The sequence below is a fragment of the Xyrauchen texanus genome, chromosome 25 (genome assembly GCF_025860055.1).
Source record: "Xyrauchen texanus isolate HMW12.3.18 chromosome 25, RBS_HiC_50CHRs, whole genome shotgun sequence".
Classification (NCBI taxonomy): Eukaryota; Metazoa; Chordata; class Actinopteri; order Cypriniformes; family Catostomidae; genus Xyrauchen; species Xyrauchen texanus.
Window position 1 is genome coordinate 10,899,983 of NC_068300.1, and position 20,594 is coordinate 10,920,576.

Sequence of the window (20,594 nt, forward strand, 5' to 3'; positions counted from 1 at the left end):
GAAAACATTTCTGGGTCATGGTTAAACTCAAAATCTAATTTAAATGATTGTTCTGGGTTCAGTACAAGTTTAGTTGACAGCATTTGTGGCTTAATGTTGACTACCTCCATTTTACAGTAACACGCTTACAATGAAAGTGAACGGGGCCAGAACATAAACGCTAAAATACACAAAGTCAAAAGCATAGCCACTAGACGTAAACACTCTTTTAACATGATTTTATTTTGATAAAATCATGGATTTAGTGCCGTTAAAGCAGTTACCAGATTACAGGGTTTAACGGCAATACGTGTTCATGACAACCAAGTTGTAACATTGATATAACTTTACACATATAAGGTTAGTAATCAATTCTATTACATTTAAATCTGTTAACACGTATATTGTTTTTGTCTTGTTATTTTTCACATTTAAAAAATGATGACATTTTTTCATATTTTCATACTTTTTTTTTTGTTATATAAATATCACCTGGACATGTTCTCGGGAGGTTTCATGATTGAAGCCGTTTGAAAAATACTGTTTTATGGAGACACTATACATTCCTTTTAATGTTCAGTGTACTCTAGAGGCACATTTTGGTTATATTAAAGTAAATAATACACAATCAGACTGATGTGACTGATATGTTATCCTCAACTTCAACAACAACGATGTTGCTAGTATCAATAGGAACATTACCGTCAAAAAAACATCACTGTCTTCCCGTTTGCTGTTCAGTCATGTATTTATTTTACAAGTGACTAAAGTAACATTCACCTCTTTGACTTATTTTTATGTTTATAAGTACATTTATGTTAGCAGGAATAGCTCTCAGATTTAAAAAATGAGGAATATGAATTTTGATTTGAAATGTTGATTGGACTGTAAATTGAATTTGTCATGAATCTACTAGATAGGCACTTTCATGCAATCATCAGGTTTCAAGATAAATCCATATTGTCATCATCTTTGGAAATGCATAAAACCGATTTGTTTAAGATGCCACACTGAGCAAAGGTCATTGTCATGTTTGCAAATGTCCTGCGTGGGACGTCCATAGTCTCAATCAGACAATTGTCAAACTTCTCCCCAAATTCAGCCTCTGCAGCTGATAGCACCTCCTGGAGCTTGTCTGTTGGGTGGAAATGGCACTTGAATCTTCGACCACATGCAGTTCTGATAGCAAGCAGCAGATCTGGTTCATCTCGAGGAGGTTGACCTGTGTCTCTTCCTGTCCCCTTTGACATCACATCTGATTGGTTTGGTAGCTTAGGGGTGTTGGAACTGCTCCTCAAACTTGTATTGAACTTTGCCTTTGTGGGAACATGTGAACTGTGTTGCACACACTGGTGCCTGCATATCCAACGACTGTTGCCACCTGGGCTGAACTGTAATGCCTTCCGTTCTGTACTTGCACTGGCTCCATTCACTGTTGTTTTTCTCTCAATGTTAGGGAGAACCCTGTATTTGTTGAGTGAGACGGTCTCATCCAGGGGTTTGTCACAGATGTCAGACAGAATCTCGGTGCTCTGCCGACTGCTGCGTCTCAGAAAGGCTCTGGATCGGAGGCATTGGTTGAATCTGTCATTTGCCTTGGCTGGAGGTTGGGGTGAAAGTGACGAGTGCTGCGCAGGTGTATCCACAATCTGAGTGGGTGCCATCATGGGCCTACTGCGTCCCTTTGAAGACTTCGGCCTGGTCACATGCATCATTTCTCCAGAATTCATATCTATTTCATAGTTGCATACAATTAAAAATCTATAATAGATAGATAGATAGATAGCACATATAAAAGTGTATCCCTTTTGTAAACAAAGTAAAATATAGTTTACTGCAGCAACAATGATTCATATTTACTCTTTTTAGGTTATAAATATGCAATATTCCATACACTATAGCAATAGAGTAAAGTATTAGAGGCGTGTTACCTGTATTATGTTATTTTGCTCGTTGGAGGCATTTTCAATACCGTCTCTATTGTTGCCGACGCAGTACCGTCTCCATGGCAACTCTTCCGCGTTAATGAGCGTTATGAGTAAGATCATTTAGTTAACAATGGCTTCTGGTATAGTTTTAAAAATGTTGTATAAAAATATAAACTGTAGATCTCACCATTATATAGTGTTATTCAACTATAGCTACGAAAAATAAAATTTCTTGATGTTATTGATCCTTATGTCATTATTACGTCGTTTATTACTATAAGCCACTGATCTATATAGATGAGGGCTTGTTCAAAAAAAAAAAAACTGATCTAGTGCTATAAGCCCATTTTTTTTTTTTTTTTGCAGATTTATACTAATAATAGGTAAAGTTAAAAAAGAGGTAGAGCTATCTTATTTTCATATGAGTACACTGGTGCTGTTTGCTTCTGGCACACAGTTATGTTTACATATTTTTAAATACTCACAAATATATATATATATATATATTGTAGACCTAATCATTATTGTGTACAATTATATAAATAAAATACTTTTTTAGTGGTTTATTGTTTTATTTTTTATTGTTATTTTTTTATTAATAATGTATTTTCATTTTATAATAATAATAATAATAATAGTTAAAGGTAATGTGATTTTTATAGGGCTGTCAATCAATATATTTTTTTAATCTAATTCATTACATGGTGTCCCGATTAATTAATTGCGATTAATCACATATACAAATATTTGCTGAGAAAGCCCCTTATATAACAATAATTAAATATATAATGATTATACATATTAATATCAATATATAATTATACATAGTTATCTTTAAATATTTAAACATTATATATATACATATATAAATATTCAGATAATTAAAATGCATTACATTCTTAATCATTGATAAGACAATACAAAAAGCGGCTTTAGAATACAATGTATTGATTACTACCATATTATTGATCATAAGTCAATCACTGGCATACAGCAATCCATTTCACAAGTGAATTTGTAAATCAGTTTTATTATGAGGGCTTGTTTAAGGACTCGTCAATTTACACCTGCTTCAGACATTATATAACTTTTACATCTAGAGCCAAGAGGTATATTAATACAAACAACAACTAAAAAGGAAAATAAATAAATAAACAGTTTACCGGTAATAAAAATATCAAATTGTTTACATATTTCAATACCCTTTACAGCTTTCTTGTTACTGAAATTGGAAATTATTCTTAGGTATTGCTGAACCAAACTAATGGTTTATAACCACCACACTTACATTTATGAGTACTAAACTTTGCCAACAAAAGCAGAACATTAATCAAATAATATTCCTTATGAAGAGACATGTCATAGCTAAAAAAACGAATAAAACATTTTCAAAACAAAGTTGAAAGCTAGGAATAACATGATCTCTAAAAATCTTGCAGCAATCAGACCAAAAACAAGTCGAGTAGGGACAACTCCAAAATAAATGAAAAAATGTTTCCTCCTGCAGACCACAAAATGTACAGAATATATCGACATCACAATTAAATCACTCTACAAGAAAATAATTAGTGTTTAGGTCACTGTTTCAAGTTAAATACAGTTTAATTCTCAATCTTTAAACACATCTTGAGATCCCTTAGATCGCATTTGATATGCTTTTCATTTGAGTCCACTGATGCGTTTAAGCAAAATACAGTTTTATCAATGTCATAACTATTATGACTTGGGAATTTTTTAGATATTTCCGCATCTTGATGTCCTGGATTTACAATTACATTCTAAAATAGTCAGCCATCATGACTTACTATTTGGTGACATTTAAAAGTCTAACTTAAAAGAAAACGATAACTTAAAAGTCAACATGAACTTAAAATAGATCCTATTTATTTACTTAATTTATGTTGCTGGTCTTATTGTGAACAATGCATCTGTGCTCATTCTTCAGTCAATGCTTTGAATACACTGTAGTTTCATCTAAACGTGAGACATAATATGAGAATGAGAAAATCATGAATAAAACGTAATTTTTGTTTCCGAATGTTACATTTAATTATTGCATTACATAAAGCTTTACATCTCCCTTTGTAGTTTTCAGCTGATATAATACATTAAAATGAACTGAAAATACAAGTAAAACCAAACAATTAAGTGGAAAAAACAACATTTCCAATATATTAAATTATACAGTATTTCTAATTCAAATGTAATGTAGTGTCAGTTATAATTTAAATACATGTCATGTACTGTACATCTTTCACCTTTAAATAAAAAAAATAATTATGATTTCATATTGTTCCCTTAATTTACAAATATGTTCAAATACAGCTCACTCGGCTAACAGAAAATATCTGTGTAAGTAATGTGTACTGTAGTTGGTAAGTGAAATAAGCACAACCCTGGTTAAAACTGTTTGCATTTATATGCATTTTGCATAGATCCCTTGTAAAGGTCTCCTGGGCAAATCAAATGCACGTGCTATATGTACTATGAATTATATGTATGTGGGTGTGTAACCACATATGTCATCCATCTATGGTAACTCAAGGAGGTTGTTCTTCAAATATAAGTCTTCTGTGATCTGGTACACTTCAGAGATGAGAGGCAAAGACTCTCCCAACAGAGCAACCACCTGCGTGTGATCACCTGCATTCATTACAGTAAAGAATGTGTCACGCCCTGGAAGTGCACAGAACGCCATGTCAACAGCTTTGCGGATGAGCCAGGGATGATGATGAGCCAGAGACTCATTATAAGCATCAGAACACATGACAGAAGTCTTGCTCTCCTCTGTGCTGGTCCGCAGTCTGTCCAGGAAAAGCTCGAGCCAGCGCAGAGCCCGATGTAGCCTCAGAAGAGTGCGACAACCGGATTCTGGGTGGTTTTCCCTTTTGGTGAGGTCCACTAGGTCATTCTCCAGCTCAAACTTCACCATGGACTGGACGGTGACATAATGGGACCCATTTTCACCCGAAAGGAAGTTCTCCATGATTTGTATCTTGCTGACCACATCCTTGGAGATGAAGGAAAACACGTTCCCCAAACTGTTCATGAAGCTGAAATGGGAAAGGAGAAATTTTGAATAATAAACTTCAAAGTTCCAACATCTTTTCATAATTACAAGATAGCGTTTTAAAAAAATTATTATATAGGTATTGCACACAAAAAGTGTAATTCCTAGACCACTAGATATTTTAGATTGGAAACTTTAAATTGACTATAAAAATGTGTATGATTCTTTGTTTTTATTCATGCTTTAACCACTATGCTTAAAAAAAAAATTCCATGACACCAGACTCATCAAAAAATATAATGTAGTACAGAGAATAAAGATACATTTACTTTATGAAATAAATCTAAAACTAAATTAAATATTTTTTTCTGATTTTATTTAATTTTATGATCATAACTAATACAAAAGTTACAATGACCGTGGGAACTGTGACACACTTATTTTAACATTAAAGAAGACTACTATTTAGAGACAATAACAAAACATGTGACCAACTCACCTGACCAGCTCTTGCCATCCTACTATATAATATTTAATGTAAACCTCCTTATTTTCATTCAGACATGATCTGAATGCATCTAACACTTTCTGAAGACGGAATGTATCTGCCATTTCTTTGCTTTCTTATTTAACAACCAGCCGGGAACTTAGATAGAAACTGTGACGAAAACCTTTTGTGATTTTACATATGCCAAATCGCACAAAAGAAGCTAAAATTCAAATATTTTCATCATTAGGACATAGAACTGTCATTGCTGCTTTCGTCATGGCTCTCTCTTCCTGCGTTATTTTAGCAACGTAAGATTTATTGAACCAATCGAATCGCGTTTTTTGAGAAACGTGGCATATGATTGGACGTTGAGAATCGGCAAAGGTTGTTGTGGTGAATTAACCAATGGGATTGAAGATGACGTTAAAGTGACGTTCTGTCGTTACTTGCTGTGTTTCAAATCGTATCGAGCAACCTACCAAGTAGACATATAGGCGTTTCAAACGCCCAAAAATGACGTATGTGATGCTGCTCATGAGGTTTCGCGACACAGCCTGCGATAGCAACATGGCTGCGAATGAAGTTGCATTAGCTTTGTGTTAACCTGTTTTTGAATGTTGTTTTGCTCTTTGTATTTAGTATATGGTCTTATCCACACATTTAAAGACATCACAGTTGATTTACATCCTTCGATCGTGTGGGTTTTAGGAAGTAATTGTAGCTAATGCGCAGAAAATAGAGCACGCAGACAGATATGCACATTTGAAGATTATTATTTATCTTTTCCCAACAGCATCCTTTAAGAAACAATTTTCTTTCTAAGCCTTTCAAAGTCGTCAAGATGCCCGATATCAAGGTGACGCCTTTAGGTAAGAAGTTTAATTTGCCTACTAGGTAACACTTAAAAATAACTTTAATTAACAAGGCATTAACTAACATTATATGAAACAGTAAGTCAATGCACATTGAAAAGAAGTATAACTTCTGAAAATATAATGAGTCGAATATAATGATCAATACATGAATTTACATTAAGTATTTTAATGCTCTTGTTAAAGGAATAGTTCACCCCAAAATGTAAATGATCTCATACTCACTTTCATGCCATCCCAGAAGTCTATGACTTATGCAGAACATAAAAGAAGATTTTTAGAAGAATATCTCAGCTCTGTAGGTCCATACAACACAAGTGAATGGTGGCTAGAACTTTGAAGCTCTGAAAAGCACATAAAGGCAGCATAAAAGTAACCCACATGACTCCAGTGGTTTAATCTATGTCAGCTGAAGTGATCTGGTCGGGTTGGGTAAGAACAGACCAAAATAAAACTCCTATTTCACTATAAATCATGAAATTGCTGTGTCTAGACACGGTAATGATTTTAAACTCGAATAAACTTCCTAGTATTTGACGCATGCACAGATCACTAGTTAGAACAAGGAAGTGTGATATAGCTTAAAATCTTGATCGCCAAGGAGACTGCTGATTTCAAGAGTTTTAGTGAAGGAGGAGTATTATTTTGGTCTGTTCTCAGCCACACCTATCATAACGCTTCTGAAGACATGGATTAAAATAATGGAGTCGTATTTGTGTGCTTTTTGGAGCTTTAAAAAAATTTGGTCACCATTCACTTGAATTGTATAGAGCTGAGAAATTCTTCTAAAAATCTTAATTTGTCTTTAGCAGGAAAAAGAATGTCATACACATCTGGGATGGCATGAGGGTGAGTAAATTATGACAGAATTTTCCTTTTTGGGTGATCTGTCCCTTTAAGCAGTAGTGTTATACTTTAAAATGAGTTGTATATTCATTTGTATGGTATGTTATACTAGATTATTCTATTCCATTATGACTCCTAATAGTAAGTGGTCTCTATTTGTAAATACAGTATGATATAATTTTACAATATTTACCATTAATGGCCAAGCATCTGGGGCTGGATTTACAAAACTTTAAGAATGAATTTCTTCTTAACTACTATTTTCTTCTTATTTTCTAACTTAATAATATTTTGTATTCATGGAAAGACCTCTTAAGAATGTTCTTATGAATACATGAATTACACTTAGGGATGTTCTTTCAAGCTTCTTATAATTTATATACGTTTTTCGTTAATCAGGACCCAGGTGTGATAGAAGATTTATGTAAGAATTGTATCTATCTGTTTTATCTTCCAGGGGCTGGTCAGGATGTTGGCCGCAGCTGTATTTTGGTCTCCATAGGAGGCAAAAACATCATGCTTGATTGTGGAATGCACATGGGTTACAACGATGATGTGAGTTTTTCATTAAAGCAATGTAACCAATCTTGCTTTGTTTCTCTTACCTGTATTTTGATTAAAACTAGCTTTCAGCTTTCTGTGTTTGATATGTTTGTCTCCTCTTTTGCCTTACAGAGGCGTTTCCCAGATTTCAGTTACATTACACAGAACGGGCGTCTCACTGAGTTCTTGGACTGTGTCATTATAAGGTTTGTTTAAATTCGCCATGTATTTTTGTATGATAACATTCTTCCTGTCCTCCGTTGTGAGTTTTCCTCCTCTGTTTCTTTTCTCTCAGTCATTTCCATCTGGATCACTGTGGTGCTCTTCCCTACATGAGTGAGATGGTGGGTTATGACGGGCCCATTTATATGACCCACCCCACTAAAGCCATCTGCCCCATCCTGCTGGAGGACTTCAGAAAGATCACAGTGGACAAAAAGGGCGAGACCAACTTTTTCACTTCACAAATGATTAAAGACTGCATGAAGAAAGTGGTGCCTTTAAATCTCCACCAAACAGTTCAGGTAAAAGCGCAATCAATTTGAGGCAGCTTTTGTAAGTGCAGACCCCTTTGGAAATGTTTTGGACTTATGCCACAAAATCTGGAACCTTATGAAAAAAAGAAGGTCTTCCAGATATTCTGTGGAAACAATGTTACTTGCTCGCCCCTTTTTGCATTGGGTTTGGGTGTTGGTGGTGAGTGTTGTGTGGTTGGAGACCTGATCAACCTCCGGTTACACTCGGCACACCCCTTCTGCCCTTATCAATCTGATCAACTAACCTGTGCTGTGCTGCTGAGCAGGCAGGCCATATACAAGCCTGTGTTTTGAGCTTCATAGGGAGAGTAGATGTTGAGGTTGTAGCAGCTAACCAGGCTGCTCTCCACACTTAATTCTGATTTCTTTCCTCTTTGAGGTAAAAGTTTGCCTCTTTCTTTATTTTCTCTATAAGTCTGAGTCTTTATTTGGACTCTTTAGTGGGTGTTATGGAAACATGACACCTTTAAGTACTATGTTTCAGTACATTTTTGGTCTAGTTTAGATTAATTTGTTCATTTTTCGTACATTTTCCCCTTGTTGTGACCTGTCAGGGAGAGCACTGTACAGGTCTTAACAAGAATGTTTGCATACTGTGCACAGATAACATAGTATGTAATGCATTCATACTAGGAGTATTATGCTATTTTATTTATACCTCTCACTGATGGCAGTTTTATTTTATTTCCCTCATTCAAGGTAGATGAAGAGCTTGAGATCAAAGCATACTATGCGGGTCATGTATTAGGAGCCGCCATGGTCCAAATTAAAGTTGGCTTGGAGTCTGTTGTCTACACAGTGAGTGTTAATTTACCTTTTTTCAAACTTTAATTTTATAATGTGTCATCTTTATTTTTATGTGTCCATGTGTAAAATTATACTTTAATCTATTCGTATAGGGAGATTACAATATGACACCAGACAGACATTTGGGGTGAGTAAAATCTTACTATTATTTATTATATTTAATTTTTTTATCCCCTTTTCTCCCAATTTGGAATGCCACCAATCCTCGTGTTTGTTTAAATAATTAAAATGCCCAAAAAAGATGGGAGAAACCCCAGAATGGCTTTATAGATCAAAACATGCCAGTGACTGAGCCTACGGATGCCTAGAGAAGACCAGCCAACCCTTTCATATAAAGTGCAATGATGAGTAATAGTTTTGCCGTTTAGAATAAATCTCAATGCTCCATGGTAAAGGGTGTCAATTGATTTCAAACTCTTAAATGCGGTTGTGAGACCTGAAAATTTGTGGGTGTCCGTTCGATTACAGAATGCAGTTGTCACACTCATCAATAACCATCCTGTGTGTGAACGCAACCGTATTAAGCACTCAAAATAAGACAGCTGTATTCTGCTTATGTGTGAACGTGGTCAAGGTGTGGTCAAGGTGTTGTCAAGCCAATAGCAAAGTTTGTCGTGTCAAACTTTAGCTGTCTAGTTTGTTAAGGCAACAACATTCATACCATTTTAGTTTATCATGTGGCTAAATGCTTTAATGTTTCAATTCTCTTCAAATATTTACCCAGAGCTGCCTGGATTGACAAATGCCGGCCAGATCTTCTGATATCAGAGTCCACGTACGCCACCACGATCAGAGACTCAAAGCGTTGCAGGGAAAGAGATTTCTTGAAGAAAGTTCATGAAACAGTAGAACGAGGAGGGAAGGTAAGAGATGCTGATGTTAGTTTAAACAAACACATCCTTTCGAAGTATGTTAAAGTGTGTTTGAGTTATTTTCAGCGTGGTATCTCTCTGTTTTAGGTCTTGATTCCAGTGTTTGCTCTGGGAAGAGCACAAGAGCTCTGTATTCTGTTGGAGACATTCTGGTGAGCTGGAATAAACAAACTCCATAAATGAATAAACTCCATATCGGCAATATGAATGGTTCATAACAGCTGGTGTTTCACTTTAAAAGGGAGCGAATGAATCTGAAAGCCCCCATCTACTTCTCCACTGGGCTGACGGAGAAAGCCAATCACTACTACAAGCTCTTCATCACCTGGACAAATCAGAAGATACGCAAAACCTTCGTGCAAAGAAACATGTTCGAGTTCAAACACATCAAAGCTTTTGATCGCTCCTATGCGGATAACCCTGGGCCAATGGTAAGACTTTTTTAAAGAAATCACTGACGTAATATATTCTTGCTATATATTATTTGGCAGTTTAAACTACAGGATCATTTATATGGAAGAATCATCTATGAATTTGATATTATTCATTGCTAGAGTAGCGTCCTGTTATTTCAAGATTATTGGATTGTGATGTAAATTGGTGTGAATGTTCTGTAATTCTACAATATTTCCACCAATTGAATGTTAGTGCACATAGAGCATGTTAGAGGTGGATTGATGACTAGAAGTGTAACAAATGAGTGCTTATGGCGGATAGTTCACTGTAGAAGATAAGACTTTGCTTAATCTGTGCCTTCAGGTTGTGTTTGCGACACCGGGAATGTTGCATGCTGGGCAGTCTTTACAGATATTCAAGAAATGGGCAGGCAATGATAAGAACATGGTAAGGAAACTGTATAAATCTGCTTTATTCAGGTTTTTGTGAAATACCAAATATTTGAGTTGAATGGGTTTTTTTTTCTTCTTAGGTTATCATGCCAGGATACTGTGTACAAGGCACTGTTGGACACAAGATCCTGAATGGACAGAAGAAACTTGAAATGGAGGGAAGAGCAACGGTAAATAGTGGCAGTTAGTTACAACCTTTTTTAGAGCTCACTAGATGGCACTAGAGAGCTCTAAATTGCTGTTTACCCTTATTTTATCGTTGATTTGTTTTAGGTTCTTAAATCAAACCAGGAGCAAAGTATGTTTCACATGTTTCCTAAGTATCTGAAGAAGTCTTATATGTTTGTGTGTGTGTGTTTTCAGTTGGAAGTGAAGTTGCAGGTGGAGTACATGTCTTTCAGTGCTCACGCTGACGCTAAAGGCATCATGCAATTGATCCGCATGGCAGAACCGCGGAACATGCTGCTGGTGCACGGAGAAGCCAAGAAGATGGAGTTCCTCAAAGACAAGATCGAACAGGAATTCAGTAGGTTTTCTAAAGGCATTGATTTAACTTCGGTCAGTACATTATGTTTTCCAATGATTTTGTTATACAGTGATGGCTGACGTCTTGAACACTGGTACACAAAGGTAAGCCAATCAAAACATGACATTACACGTCATTACATGACAAGTCTTAAAGGTACAGTGCAAAAAAGGTAATGTAAACAATAGCAAAAATGGTCGTTTAAGTGGATATAATCATAAAATGCTACAAAAGTGGGATATGTAGAATATGTCCCCTTTAACGGTCTACTTTATTGTATGAAGAAAAACCTTAATAACTATCAGTGACTACTATCAATAACTTATAAGTATCAGTGTTTTTTCTACTTATTTTTCTTAGTGATGTAAAAGTATTGATTTTCCGATGCATTGTGATCTTCATTTGATATTGATTCTCTAATCCCAAGATTGATCTGTTACGCAGCACAGAGATCTTTTCACTATGTCTAGAGGATACATTTGGTTTGACGCATTCCATGTAATTTGTGTCCAAAGACGAGATCCACACATTCATCCATTTTAGCACTTGTACTACATATCAATGCTAATACTTGTTAATAGTATGTAGTATGCATTTAAACAATAAACATGTAATAAAATGTGTATATATTCAGTTTATGCAATTTCATGACATCATATTTATTGATGGAATAATACATGGATTTGTACATTTTTAAAAAGCTAATTGTAACATTTGTAAAATTACAAATGTAAACATTTTGTAATGTACCTAGTTAGAAAGTCTGCTATATAATTAACAGCATTAGCTGAGAGAGAATTTCTTTCATCTGTAAGCAAAATGGGCATTATAATCTAAATATACCCATTGTAATAGGAGTCAAATCGGATTCGAATCGATTTGGATAATGTGTATCAATACCTAGCTCTAATGCGGAAGTAAATGGCTTTTGTTTTATCTCATGCAGATGTCAGTTGCTTCATGCCAGCCAACGGAGAGACAACGACTATAGTGACGAACCCCAGCGTCCCCGTGGACATCTCACTCAATCTACTGAAGAGAGAGATGGCTCTTGGAGGTGAGCAATTACACATACACCAAGGGCCTCTGAGATATGCTCACCTGAGTTTTTGCTCCTGTTATTTTTGTATTCACTCGTAATCTGTGTTGATCTTTAAATGTTTCTGTTTTTTGACCTGTAGTTTCAGTATGGCCTCAATGCTCTTGAAAGCTTAAAGGAATAGTTCCCCCCAAAATTATTTTATTCACCCTAAAGTCATTCCTAACCAATATGACTCTATCTTGTGTGGAACACAAAAGCAGACACTTTAAAAAAATGTTCATGCTGCTGTTTTTCTTACAGTGAAAGCATATAGTGGAGGATAAAAGTAGCACCTTAGAAGTAGCATATCTGATCAGACTAGATGTCAAAATAATAACTGTATCTTGACTCAAAATGCCATTTTGATAATTATGTATTTCTAATAAACTTTGTTTACTTCCAGGCCCATTACCTGACCCTAAAAAACCTCGCACCATGCATGGGACGTTAATAATGAAGGACAATGTAGGTCACCATGGCTCTTTAGATTGTTACATTTCATAAATTAAAAATGACATTTCTGGCATGATAAATTGCATGCTCTCTGAACATTTGTGTAGAGTCTGCGGCTGGTTTCTCCAGATCAGGCACTGAAAGAGCTCGGTCTGAGTGAACATCAGCTGCGCTTCACCTGCCGCGTGCAGCTTCACGACCCTCACAGTGACACCCACACACTCGGACGCATCTACACACATCTCAAGAGGTCAGAACTCACGCACTCTCTACTGTCTTTTGTTTTGGGCTCTTTTCTCGTTTTATGTCACATATTTGAAATACTTAGGGTTAGGGGTATGTTCAAGGTCCTGTACCTTAATTTGAACAGCTTTTATAGTAAGAAAAAGTGTAACTCAACCAATGTTCTGCAAGAGGAATTTACATGTTTTGACTGGTTAGTATGTGAGGGCAAATGACCAGTTAATGTCCAGTTTTGATGCCAAATTTCATGGATTTTGGCAAGAGCAGTTTTTAAATTCACAGAGCACATTATCGAACTGCAGTGTTGGGTAGGTTACTAAAAAATGTAACCCGCTACATCTCTCAAATTATAATCAAATTACTTTACTGATTACTTAATTGAAAAAGTAATCACACACTTTACTTTTAAGTTACTTTATGAAACACACATTTTTTTGTTTTTCCACTCAACAAATTCAAAATAATGTCTATGTTCTCCTTGTGCGTTGTCGAACACTGTCGTTCAGCTGTCACAGAAACACAAACAGACGTACATATGAACATAAAAATTCACATTTTAATTGTAGTACACATAAATAATATTTTTTTAGAAATATTTGTAACCCAAGTAATGTACTTAAAAGCAATTATTTTCATTGAATGTCAGTAATTGTAATCTGATTACAGAATTTAAAATGTAATACACTACTTTCTGTGCCTTAACCTGTTGATACGCAATCGCCCACATGCAGTAGTGACGTCACTCTGCTTACATTTAATATATAATTTATCGTCTATAAATGTAATGAATGTTAACCAATGATACATCTTTTCAAAGGTCTAAGGATTCAACATTGATATCCGATCTCTGTTTCACGATAGCAATCCTCCAGAAACAGCAATTTAGTTATTTGTGCCAGGAGTACAAATGAAAACATGCAATATCAAAACGGGACTTCATACATTTGTTATGAAAACTCGATCGTCAGATGAATCCAGGTTCAACACACTTGGGTCAATTGTCCATGACAAGCGTTCATTGAAAAACATCCAATAGCAATTTTGGTCCATAAAAGTGATAAATCTGAGAAATATTGATATATTCTCCATTGTTTACATGAGATCTCACCTGAAAGAATTACCCTTCGTCATCGTTCTTCAACAAACTGCAATCTGAGCAGCATTCATGTTGTAAAACTGTATATTATCTCATATATTAGAGTCTCATAAACAAAACGAGCCTGTCTCCAAAGTCTATTTTTAAAAACGGGGTGTAGTTTTATTCATTATAGCCAAGCAGTGCAGTCAGATTTTGTCTTGAAAGGTGGAGCCTTAATTTTACTCTGTACGCTTCCAGTGATTTTACAGAGAAACAAGCTTGCAGGAACCTCATTTTTTGGTAGATCATCTTCAAATTTGAAACATAACTTTTTTAGACTTGTGGCTTTGAGAACATTGTATTTCTGCCCAAAAGTGTCTTCTTTCAAAAGATACTACAACTGTGTCCATACTCCAAAGGGTCCCGTAAATACAACCATTTAAGTTCAGGTTTGTCATTTTCATGGTTTGTGCTCAAAAAGGGGGTGCGTATAAACAGGATAAAGGAAATACATTACAATAACTAATTAGTTTGTAATCCAATTACACCAAACCGACCTGGCATTAATGTCACAGGAAAATAAAAGTTGAATGAGAAAAACATACATCACATACAAGTGAGTTTGTTTCCGAACACACATCATAGTGTGACAACAAAACAATTACCTTCCAGTCAGTGTGAATGTCAGGAAATGTGGGCAGATACTGTACAACGTCTACGTTTTCTCAGACATTGAGTTTAAGGTCATATCTGTTTTTCTCTTATTATAGTGTACTGAAAACCTACAGTGTTCAACATCTCCCAGACGGCACTGTCAGTGTTGAATCCATCGTTATTAAAGTGACTTCCTCGGCTGAGGAACCAAACCTCAAAGTCATTTTGCTCTCGTGGAGCTATCAGGTAAACAAACACCAGTACTGACTCTCAGGCTGTTGTTGTGCATAGCAATGTAGAACCGTTCTACTATATATCAGATTTTTGTCTTTTTACTGTTAACACATTGTTCCCAAGACATAATTTACCTAGATTTTAAATTTCATTTTTGATGAGAATTAATAGCATCATCTGCAAGGCTTAAGCATTTTACTTTCCCTTTCGTGTTTGTACTTATGGAAAAAGTAGCTTATTGTCCGTTGTCGTGGTCGGAGACAGTTGGTGTAGTGGAATTCCCAACAACTTGCAGACCTCAAGGGAATCTTATTTTATTCTTACATGCATGCTAATATACCAGTACTGTCTTGAGACATTGAATCATTTTTTTATTCTTATTTATACAATCAAATTTTTATTGTATAAATTTAAAACATTACATTTTAAAGTTTGACCTTTTTTAAATCTTTGTCTCCCTCAGGATGAAGAATTGGGCAGTTTTTTGTCTACGTTGTTGAAAAAAGGTTTGCCTGCTTGACTGTGCCAATGTAACTTGCTTCTTTGCATTTGTTTAGAAAAAACTAATAAAAACCTTTTTTAGTTAAATCAATTCATCAAGATGCCTGTAATGTTTGAAAATATATTTATTTCTTGGTTTGGAGGCGTACAGTTAAACATATCATTTATTTTTACAAAATTAGCATTTGAATACAAAATAATGTATTGTTGGTGTAAGAAGTCTGTATTTTGTTAATAAAAAATATATTTGCTCTGTAGAAGTGCACTTTACATGTTCTTAAAGGAATGTTCTGGGTTCAGTGCAAGTTCATCTTAATCGATAGCGCTGGTGGCATAAAGTTGACTACCACAAAAAAATGTATTATTATTATTTCATCCCTCGTATATATAAAAAAAAAAGCAGATAAAATTGTGATCACAGTAAGGCACTTACAATGCAAGTGAATATCACCAGTACATAAACATTAAAATACACACTATTTTTTAAATATACCCACAAGACGTAAACATTATGCATGTTAACATGATTTTAGTGTAATAAAATCACTTAATAACCTTATCTGTATTAAATTATAGCCAACTTTGTTGTCATGACGACGGAACAGCGGTAAACCCTGGAATACGGTAAACGTTGTAATACTGGTAAATCCCTGATGTTAACACATATAATGTTTATGTCTTGAGGCTTTACTTGTAAAACAGTGTATATTTGGACTGGCCCCATTCACCTCCATTGTAAGTGCCTTACTGTAGAATTTACTGAAATGTTGTTTTACAATACACATTATGCTTTTTAGGTTTACAAATATAGCACACTGCGCTTAAAACATATTGTTTGGTAAGAATTAAGCTTTAAGGTCATTGAACCAAGTCATAAATCATTGGAAATTGAATAAACCCCCTTTTTCCTTTTGAACCTCAGTCTTCTGATCCTCCACTTGTAGTGGCCCGTGGCAAAGTAGTACAACAGGGGGTCCAAGAGGCTGTTTAAACTGACTAGAGCCATGGTCACTCTGCGGGCGATGTTAATGTCTACATTCCAGGGCCCTTCAGGTATCCAACGAGTGCGTGACAGAAGATGCACTAAATGCACTATATGATATGGTAGGAAACAGAGAATGGTGATGGCTAGTATGGCATAAATAATTCTCTGTGCCCCGCGCGATGTGGTGTTTTGGATTCGGGCGATGCGACGTGCCACAATGGGGTAGCACACCAGTATGACCACAGAGGGCAGCAGAGATCCAAAAACAAGACTGCAGGCACTGTAGGGCGCCAAGTTCTTACTCCACTCCTTAGCCGAGAAGTTTTCAAAGCAGTTTTTCCCTTCAGCTGGCAACGGGCAAGTTAACATGAAGGCCAATATCGCCGCGCCAGACACCAACCAAACAGCGGTGCTCACCAGCGCGGTCAGACTTGTGTTGCGAAGTTTCAAGTAGGTGTGAGGGTGAACGGTTGCGATGTAGCGGTCTACGCAGATACAGGTCATGAAGGTGATGCTGATGTAGATGTTGACGAAAAAGATTGTGCCGGTGATGCGGCACATGACATCGCCAAATATCCAGTTGCTGTAGTTCAAATGATAGTGGATACGAAACGGCAAGATGCACAAGAAAAGTGTGTCGGCCACCGCTAGGTTGAGGATATACACGTTCGATGGAGACTTTAGTTTTATTTTGAAAATCAAGTAGTACAAAGCCCCCAGATTTCCTATTAGCCCAAAAAACAAGACCACACTGTACACTGGTGGGAAGAGGTAGTACTGAAAAATTTGCATATCTGCCGTGTAAGGGTTTGAAGCGTTTAAGTCTAGGTCTATTGAAGATGTTTCCATGATGTTCAGAACAAGCTTGGGAAACTTGAGTTTGCCTTTTTGAGCCTGTGCTTTCACGATTACAATGCAGAGAAATTGAAAAGCATTACTGCATCGTGTTAATGAACGGTCTTTATTTTGCTCACAAATGTGTTTCGCTGGGCCGGCAAACCATCAGAAAGAGGTGAAAGTGTGTTTTCCTTTCACAAAGTATCCGCTGTGAAAAGAAAACAATACCAATATAAATAACCACATTCAAAACCTGGGTTTCAAAATCTAATTAAAATCTGGGCAAAACAGTTTGAAGCATTTACAACAAAGTTGAGATGCAAAATGTAATCAAAATATTTAAAGGGATGTTCTACATTCAATACAAGTTCAGTTCAATCGACAGCATTTGTGGCGTAATGTTGATAACCACAGAAAATCATTTTGATTGGTCCCTTATTTATTTAGGTTACAGTAAGGCCTTACAATGACGGCCCCATTCACTTCCATTGTAAGTGCCTTATGCTGCGTTCACATTGTGTTGGAATTACTGTAATATCGAGATGGAAATTTGGAGGTTCTACTCTGAGCCGTTCATGTCCTGGGACCTCGGAAGGTATTTCTTTAACATCAAAATATTTATCAATGCATTAATTCACCTCTATATGTTGTCACAAAATGTTTAAGAACGCAGAAAATGCTCCAGGTAACGACGGCATAATAAAATGGCATATCAAAGGGTGCGTCTCAATCAGCTCCCCAGTTCAGTAGTAAGGGCACGGATCAGGGAGTCAGCTGTTTGTAGAACTGTCTCGATTATGTACATAATCGTTCCAGTCCACTTAAACATTCACTCCCTAAAAATTCCTACAATGCACCGTAAAATGAGGGAGCGCTTAACGCACTTAAGCACTATTTTACGTCATTTTGCAGTGTATAGTGTGAGTAGAATGTTAACACTGAAAATGCACTAAAAAGAAGTGTACTGTGAGAAACCGGATGATGCACATCATCTACCGTCAAAACGGAGTGTGGAATTTTGGACACTTCATGCACTCATCGCTCACTGCTTGCCGTACTTTCGGAAGGGGTGGAGTTGCCCATCCTGGATGCTGGTCTGACAAAACAATTGTAAATAATGGAGAATATAGCAACTAGTGAAACGTCAGTTAAGGCAGTGCCTTACAAATGTGAGTTGAATGCTTTACACTTTATTAGGTACATCTGTACACCTACTTATTCATGGGATTATCGAATCAGCCAATCGTGTGGCACCAGTGCATAAAATCATTCAGATACGGGACAGGAGCTTCAGTTAGTGTTTACATCAACAATCAGAATGGGGGGGGGTGTGATCTCTGTGATTTGGACCGTGGCATGATTGTTGGTGCCAGATGGGCTGGTTTGAGTATTTCTGTAACTGCTAATCTCCTGGGATTTTCACGCTCAACAGTCTCTCGAATTTACTCAGAATGGTGCCAAAAACAAACAAACTGTGAACGGCAGTTCTGTGGACAGGAAATGACTTGTTGATGAGAGAGATCAACGGAGAATGGCCAGATTGGTTCGAGCTGACAAGAAGGCTATGGTAACTCAGATAACCACTCTGTACAATTGTAGTGAGCAGTATAGCATCTCAGAATGCATGTCGAACCTTGAGGCGAATGGGCTACAACATCAGAAGTCCACATCGGGTAACTTTATTGGAACCATAGTATTTCTAATGAAGTGCTCCGTGAGTAAGTGTTGAACTGAGGTTGGCTAATGCGCTCAAGTTAGCGGCAGCACGTTGCATGCATTTGAAACATTCTGTCAGCTGTTAAATGGCGATTGCTTCCGTTAAGTAAAAGAAAAAGCATTAAGGGTTTAATTTTGGATGATATTACACTTTAAACAATCAAACACGGCTGAAGGCATGGTGTACATCGTAAATGCATATTGTATAGTGCATCATTTGGGACACAGCTTATGTTCCATTGTCGGAAACGTCGTTATGTCTTCTGAAGTCTCTCAAGTCGTTAAAAGACAAGCACATGTGTAAAACTATGAAGTCAGAGCCTATTTTTTTTTTTCTCATACTTTGTTTGTAATGACTTTCATACATAATGACCATGAAAGGGAAACAATACTTTTAAATATTAGAGTTGTTCAAAGAAGGTTAAAAATACTCTTATTTGTATTACGTATTACTTAAAGTAATTTATTTTTCTTAACATTGTACATTTAAATATCTACAAAAAATGCAAGTCAGTATCATTTAAATGTCTTAATGTGTGATCTCGTAATCATGTCACAGGGGATTGAGTCAGAAGTGTCCCCTTGCCAGTGCTCGCATTTGTGCTCACACTACACAGATTCACAACATAGGGGGCTGATTGAGACGCACCCATCCAGAAATATGTGTTTATTACCTATAACTGTTGATGCCGCTGCTGTGTTGGATCTTTTTACATGATGTCATGACTGTCAAGTCGGAGCTTTCATAGAATTCCAAGTTTAAAACTTGTAATTACGAGTTCTTGAAGATGAGAATGCTTTTTATAAGTCAAAATCTCGTAATTATGGGAAATGATGTGGATGTACCATTAGTGCAACCGTAATTTTTGCTTTCAAAAAGGAACGAGTAACGTTGTGGTAATCAACATTTACCATATTAACTCCTTTATACAAAAGGTCAGATTTACATGCTGCTTTTGAAACACATAAGATGCTCTTTGGGACATTCTCAAATCATGATGGACAACTTGAACATCAGAGTCTGTCAGTTCAAGTGCATGGAAAAGGTAGAGAGACTGAATACTACCAAATTCAACTGTTAACTCATTGTTATGCTGATAATCATTTGTAATGGAAAAAAATGTATTAAATTGCAAAAATGTCAAATAGAAGCATGCACACTACAAAAATCAAACAATTCATTTTAAACTATACTTACACGGTTAGAAATTCAGCTTCCTTGTATTCTAAGAAGAGAACTAAAGCAGAAAGTTCTTTATTTTCATATCAGGTCTTCAGAAATCTAGCTGTGTTGTTCTGCCAGTGGTGGAAACTTTTACTGAGTGCTGTGGTTTATGCATGGTGTTATGAAAAGACAGAACAGGAAACTTTTTAAGTGCAGCCTCCCCCAGACTTTTGTGGGTGATGGGAGACATGCACACATTTTTGCATGTGGAAATCATGCAGTTCATGTTCCACGTGCAATTACTAAATTTGTTTAGTTGGTTTGATAGACACATGACTAGTCCATTCTGAGCCACACGCAGAGGCCCCAATTAGTATTTGGACACTCCAG

At 36.2% G+C, this 20,594-nt stretch overlaps 4 protein-coding genes across 4 annotated transcripts; 1 reads left to right on the plus strand and 3 right to left on the minus strand.

Annotated features, from left to right (window-relative positions):
* Positions 1-720: 720 nt before the first annotated feature.
* Positions 721-1,947, minus strand: ubxn10 (UBX domain protein 10). Its single transcript, XM_052092217.1, has 2 exons — positions 1,911-1,947; positions 721-1,711 (listed from the first exon to the last, which is right to left on the minus strand). Exon 2 carries the CDS (start codon positions 1,707-1,709, stop codon positions 924-926), a length of 786 nt encoding a protein of 261 aa, XP_051948177.1. The 5' UTR covers positions 1,710-1,711; positions 1,911-1,947; the 3' UTR covers positions 721-923.
* Positions 1,948-2,951: 1,004 nt separating this feature from the next.
* On the minus strand, positions 2,952-5,693 carry cptp (ceramide-1-phosphate transfer protein). The gene is made up of 2 exons (XM_052092041.1): positions 5,417-5,693; positions 2,952-4,960 (listed from the first exon to the last, which is right to left on the minus strand). Exons 1-2 carry the CDS (start codon positions 5,527-5,529, stop codon positions 4,438-4,440), a joined length of 636 nt encoding a protein of 211 aa, XP_051948001.1. The 5' UTR covers positions 5,530-5,693; the 3' UTR covers positions 2,952-4,437.
* A 279-nt stretch (positions 5,694-5,972) lies between these two features.
* On the plus strand, positions 5,973-15,639 carry ints11 (integrator complex subunit 11). The gene is made up of 17 exons (XM_052091540.1): positions 5,973-6,276; positions 7,583-7,680; positions 7,801-7,874; positions 7,964-8,192; positions 8,904-9,002; positions 9,104-9,138; positions 9,736-9,874; positions 9,971-10,035; positions 10,125-10,314; positions 10,643-10,726; positions 10,812-10,901; positions 11,095-11,257; positions 12,204-12,314; positions 12,742-12,803; positions 12,899-13,041; positions 14,883-15,012; positions 15,464-15,639. The coding sequence occupies exons 1-17, from the start codon at positions 6,249-6,251 to the stop codon at positions 15,518-15,520; spliced, it is 1,797 nt and encodes a 598-aa protein (XP_051947500.1). The 5' UTR covers positions 5,973-6,248; the 3' UTR covers positions 15,521-15,639.
* Positions 15,640-15,646: 7 nt separating this feature from the next.
* LOC127618873 (lysophosphatidic acid receptor 6-like) lies at positions 15,647-20,338 on the minus strand. The gene is made up of 2 exons (XM_052091541.1): positions 20,238-20,338; positions 15,647-17,531 (listed from the first exon to the last, which is right to left on the minus strand). Exon 2 carries the CDS (start codon positions 17,333-17,335, stop codon positions 16,373-16,375), a length of 963 nt encoding a protein of 320 aa, XP_051947501.1. The 5' UTR covers positions 17,336-17,531; positions 20,238-20,338; the 3' UTR covers positions 15,647-16,372.
* Between the last annotated feature and the right edge of the window lie 256 nt (positions 20,339-20,594).

Excerpts from the sequence above, each read along its gene's own strand:
- ubxn10 (XM_052092217.1), bottom strand. The coding sequence starts at position 1,709 with ATGAATTCTGGAGAAATGATGCATGTGACCAGGCCGAAGTCTTCAAAG.
- cptp (XM_052092041.1), bottom strand. The coding sequence starts at position 5,529 with ATGGCAGATACATTCCGTCTTCAGAAAGTGTTAGATGCATTCAGATCA. Across the intron at positions 4,961-5,416 it reads GGATGGCAAGAGCTGGTCAG|CTTCATGAACAGTTTGGGGA; the intron begins GTGAGTTGGTCA and ends TTCCCATTTCAG.
- LOC127618873 (XM_052091541.1), bottom strand. The coding sequence starts at position 17,335 with ATGGAAACATCTTCAATAGACCTAGACTTAAACGCTTCAAACCCTTAC.
- ints11 (XM_052091540.1), top strand. The coding sequence starts at position 6,249 with ATGCCCGATATCAAGGTGACGCCTTTAG. Across the intron at positions 9,875-9,970 it reads CAGTAGAACGAGGAGGGAAG|GTCTTGATTCCAGTGTTTGC; the intron begins GTAAGAGATGCT and ends TCTCTGTTTTAG. Across the intron at positions 10,727-10,811 it reads CAGGCAATGATAAGAACATG|GTTATCATGCCAGGATACTG; the intron begins GTAAGGAAACTG and ends TTTTCTTCTTAG.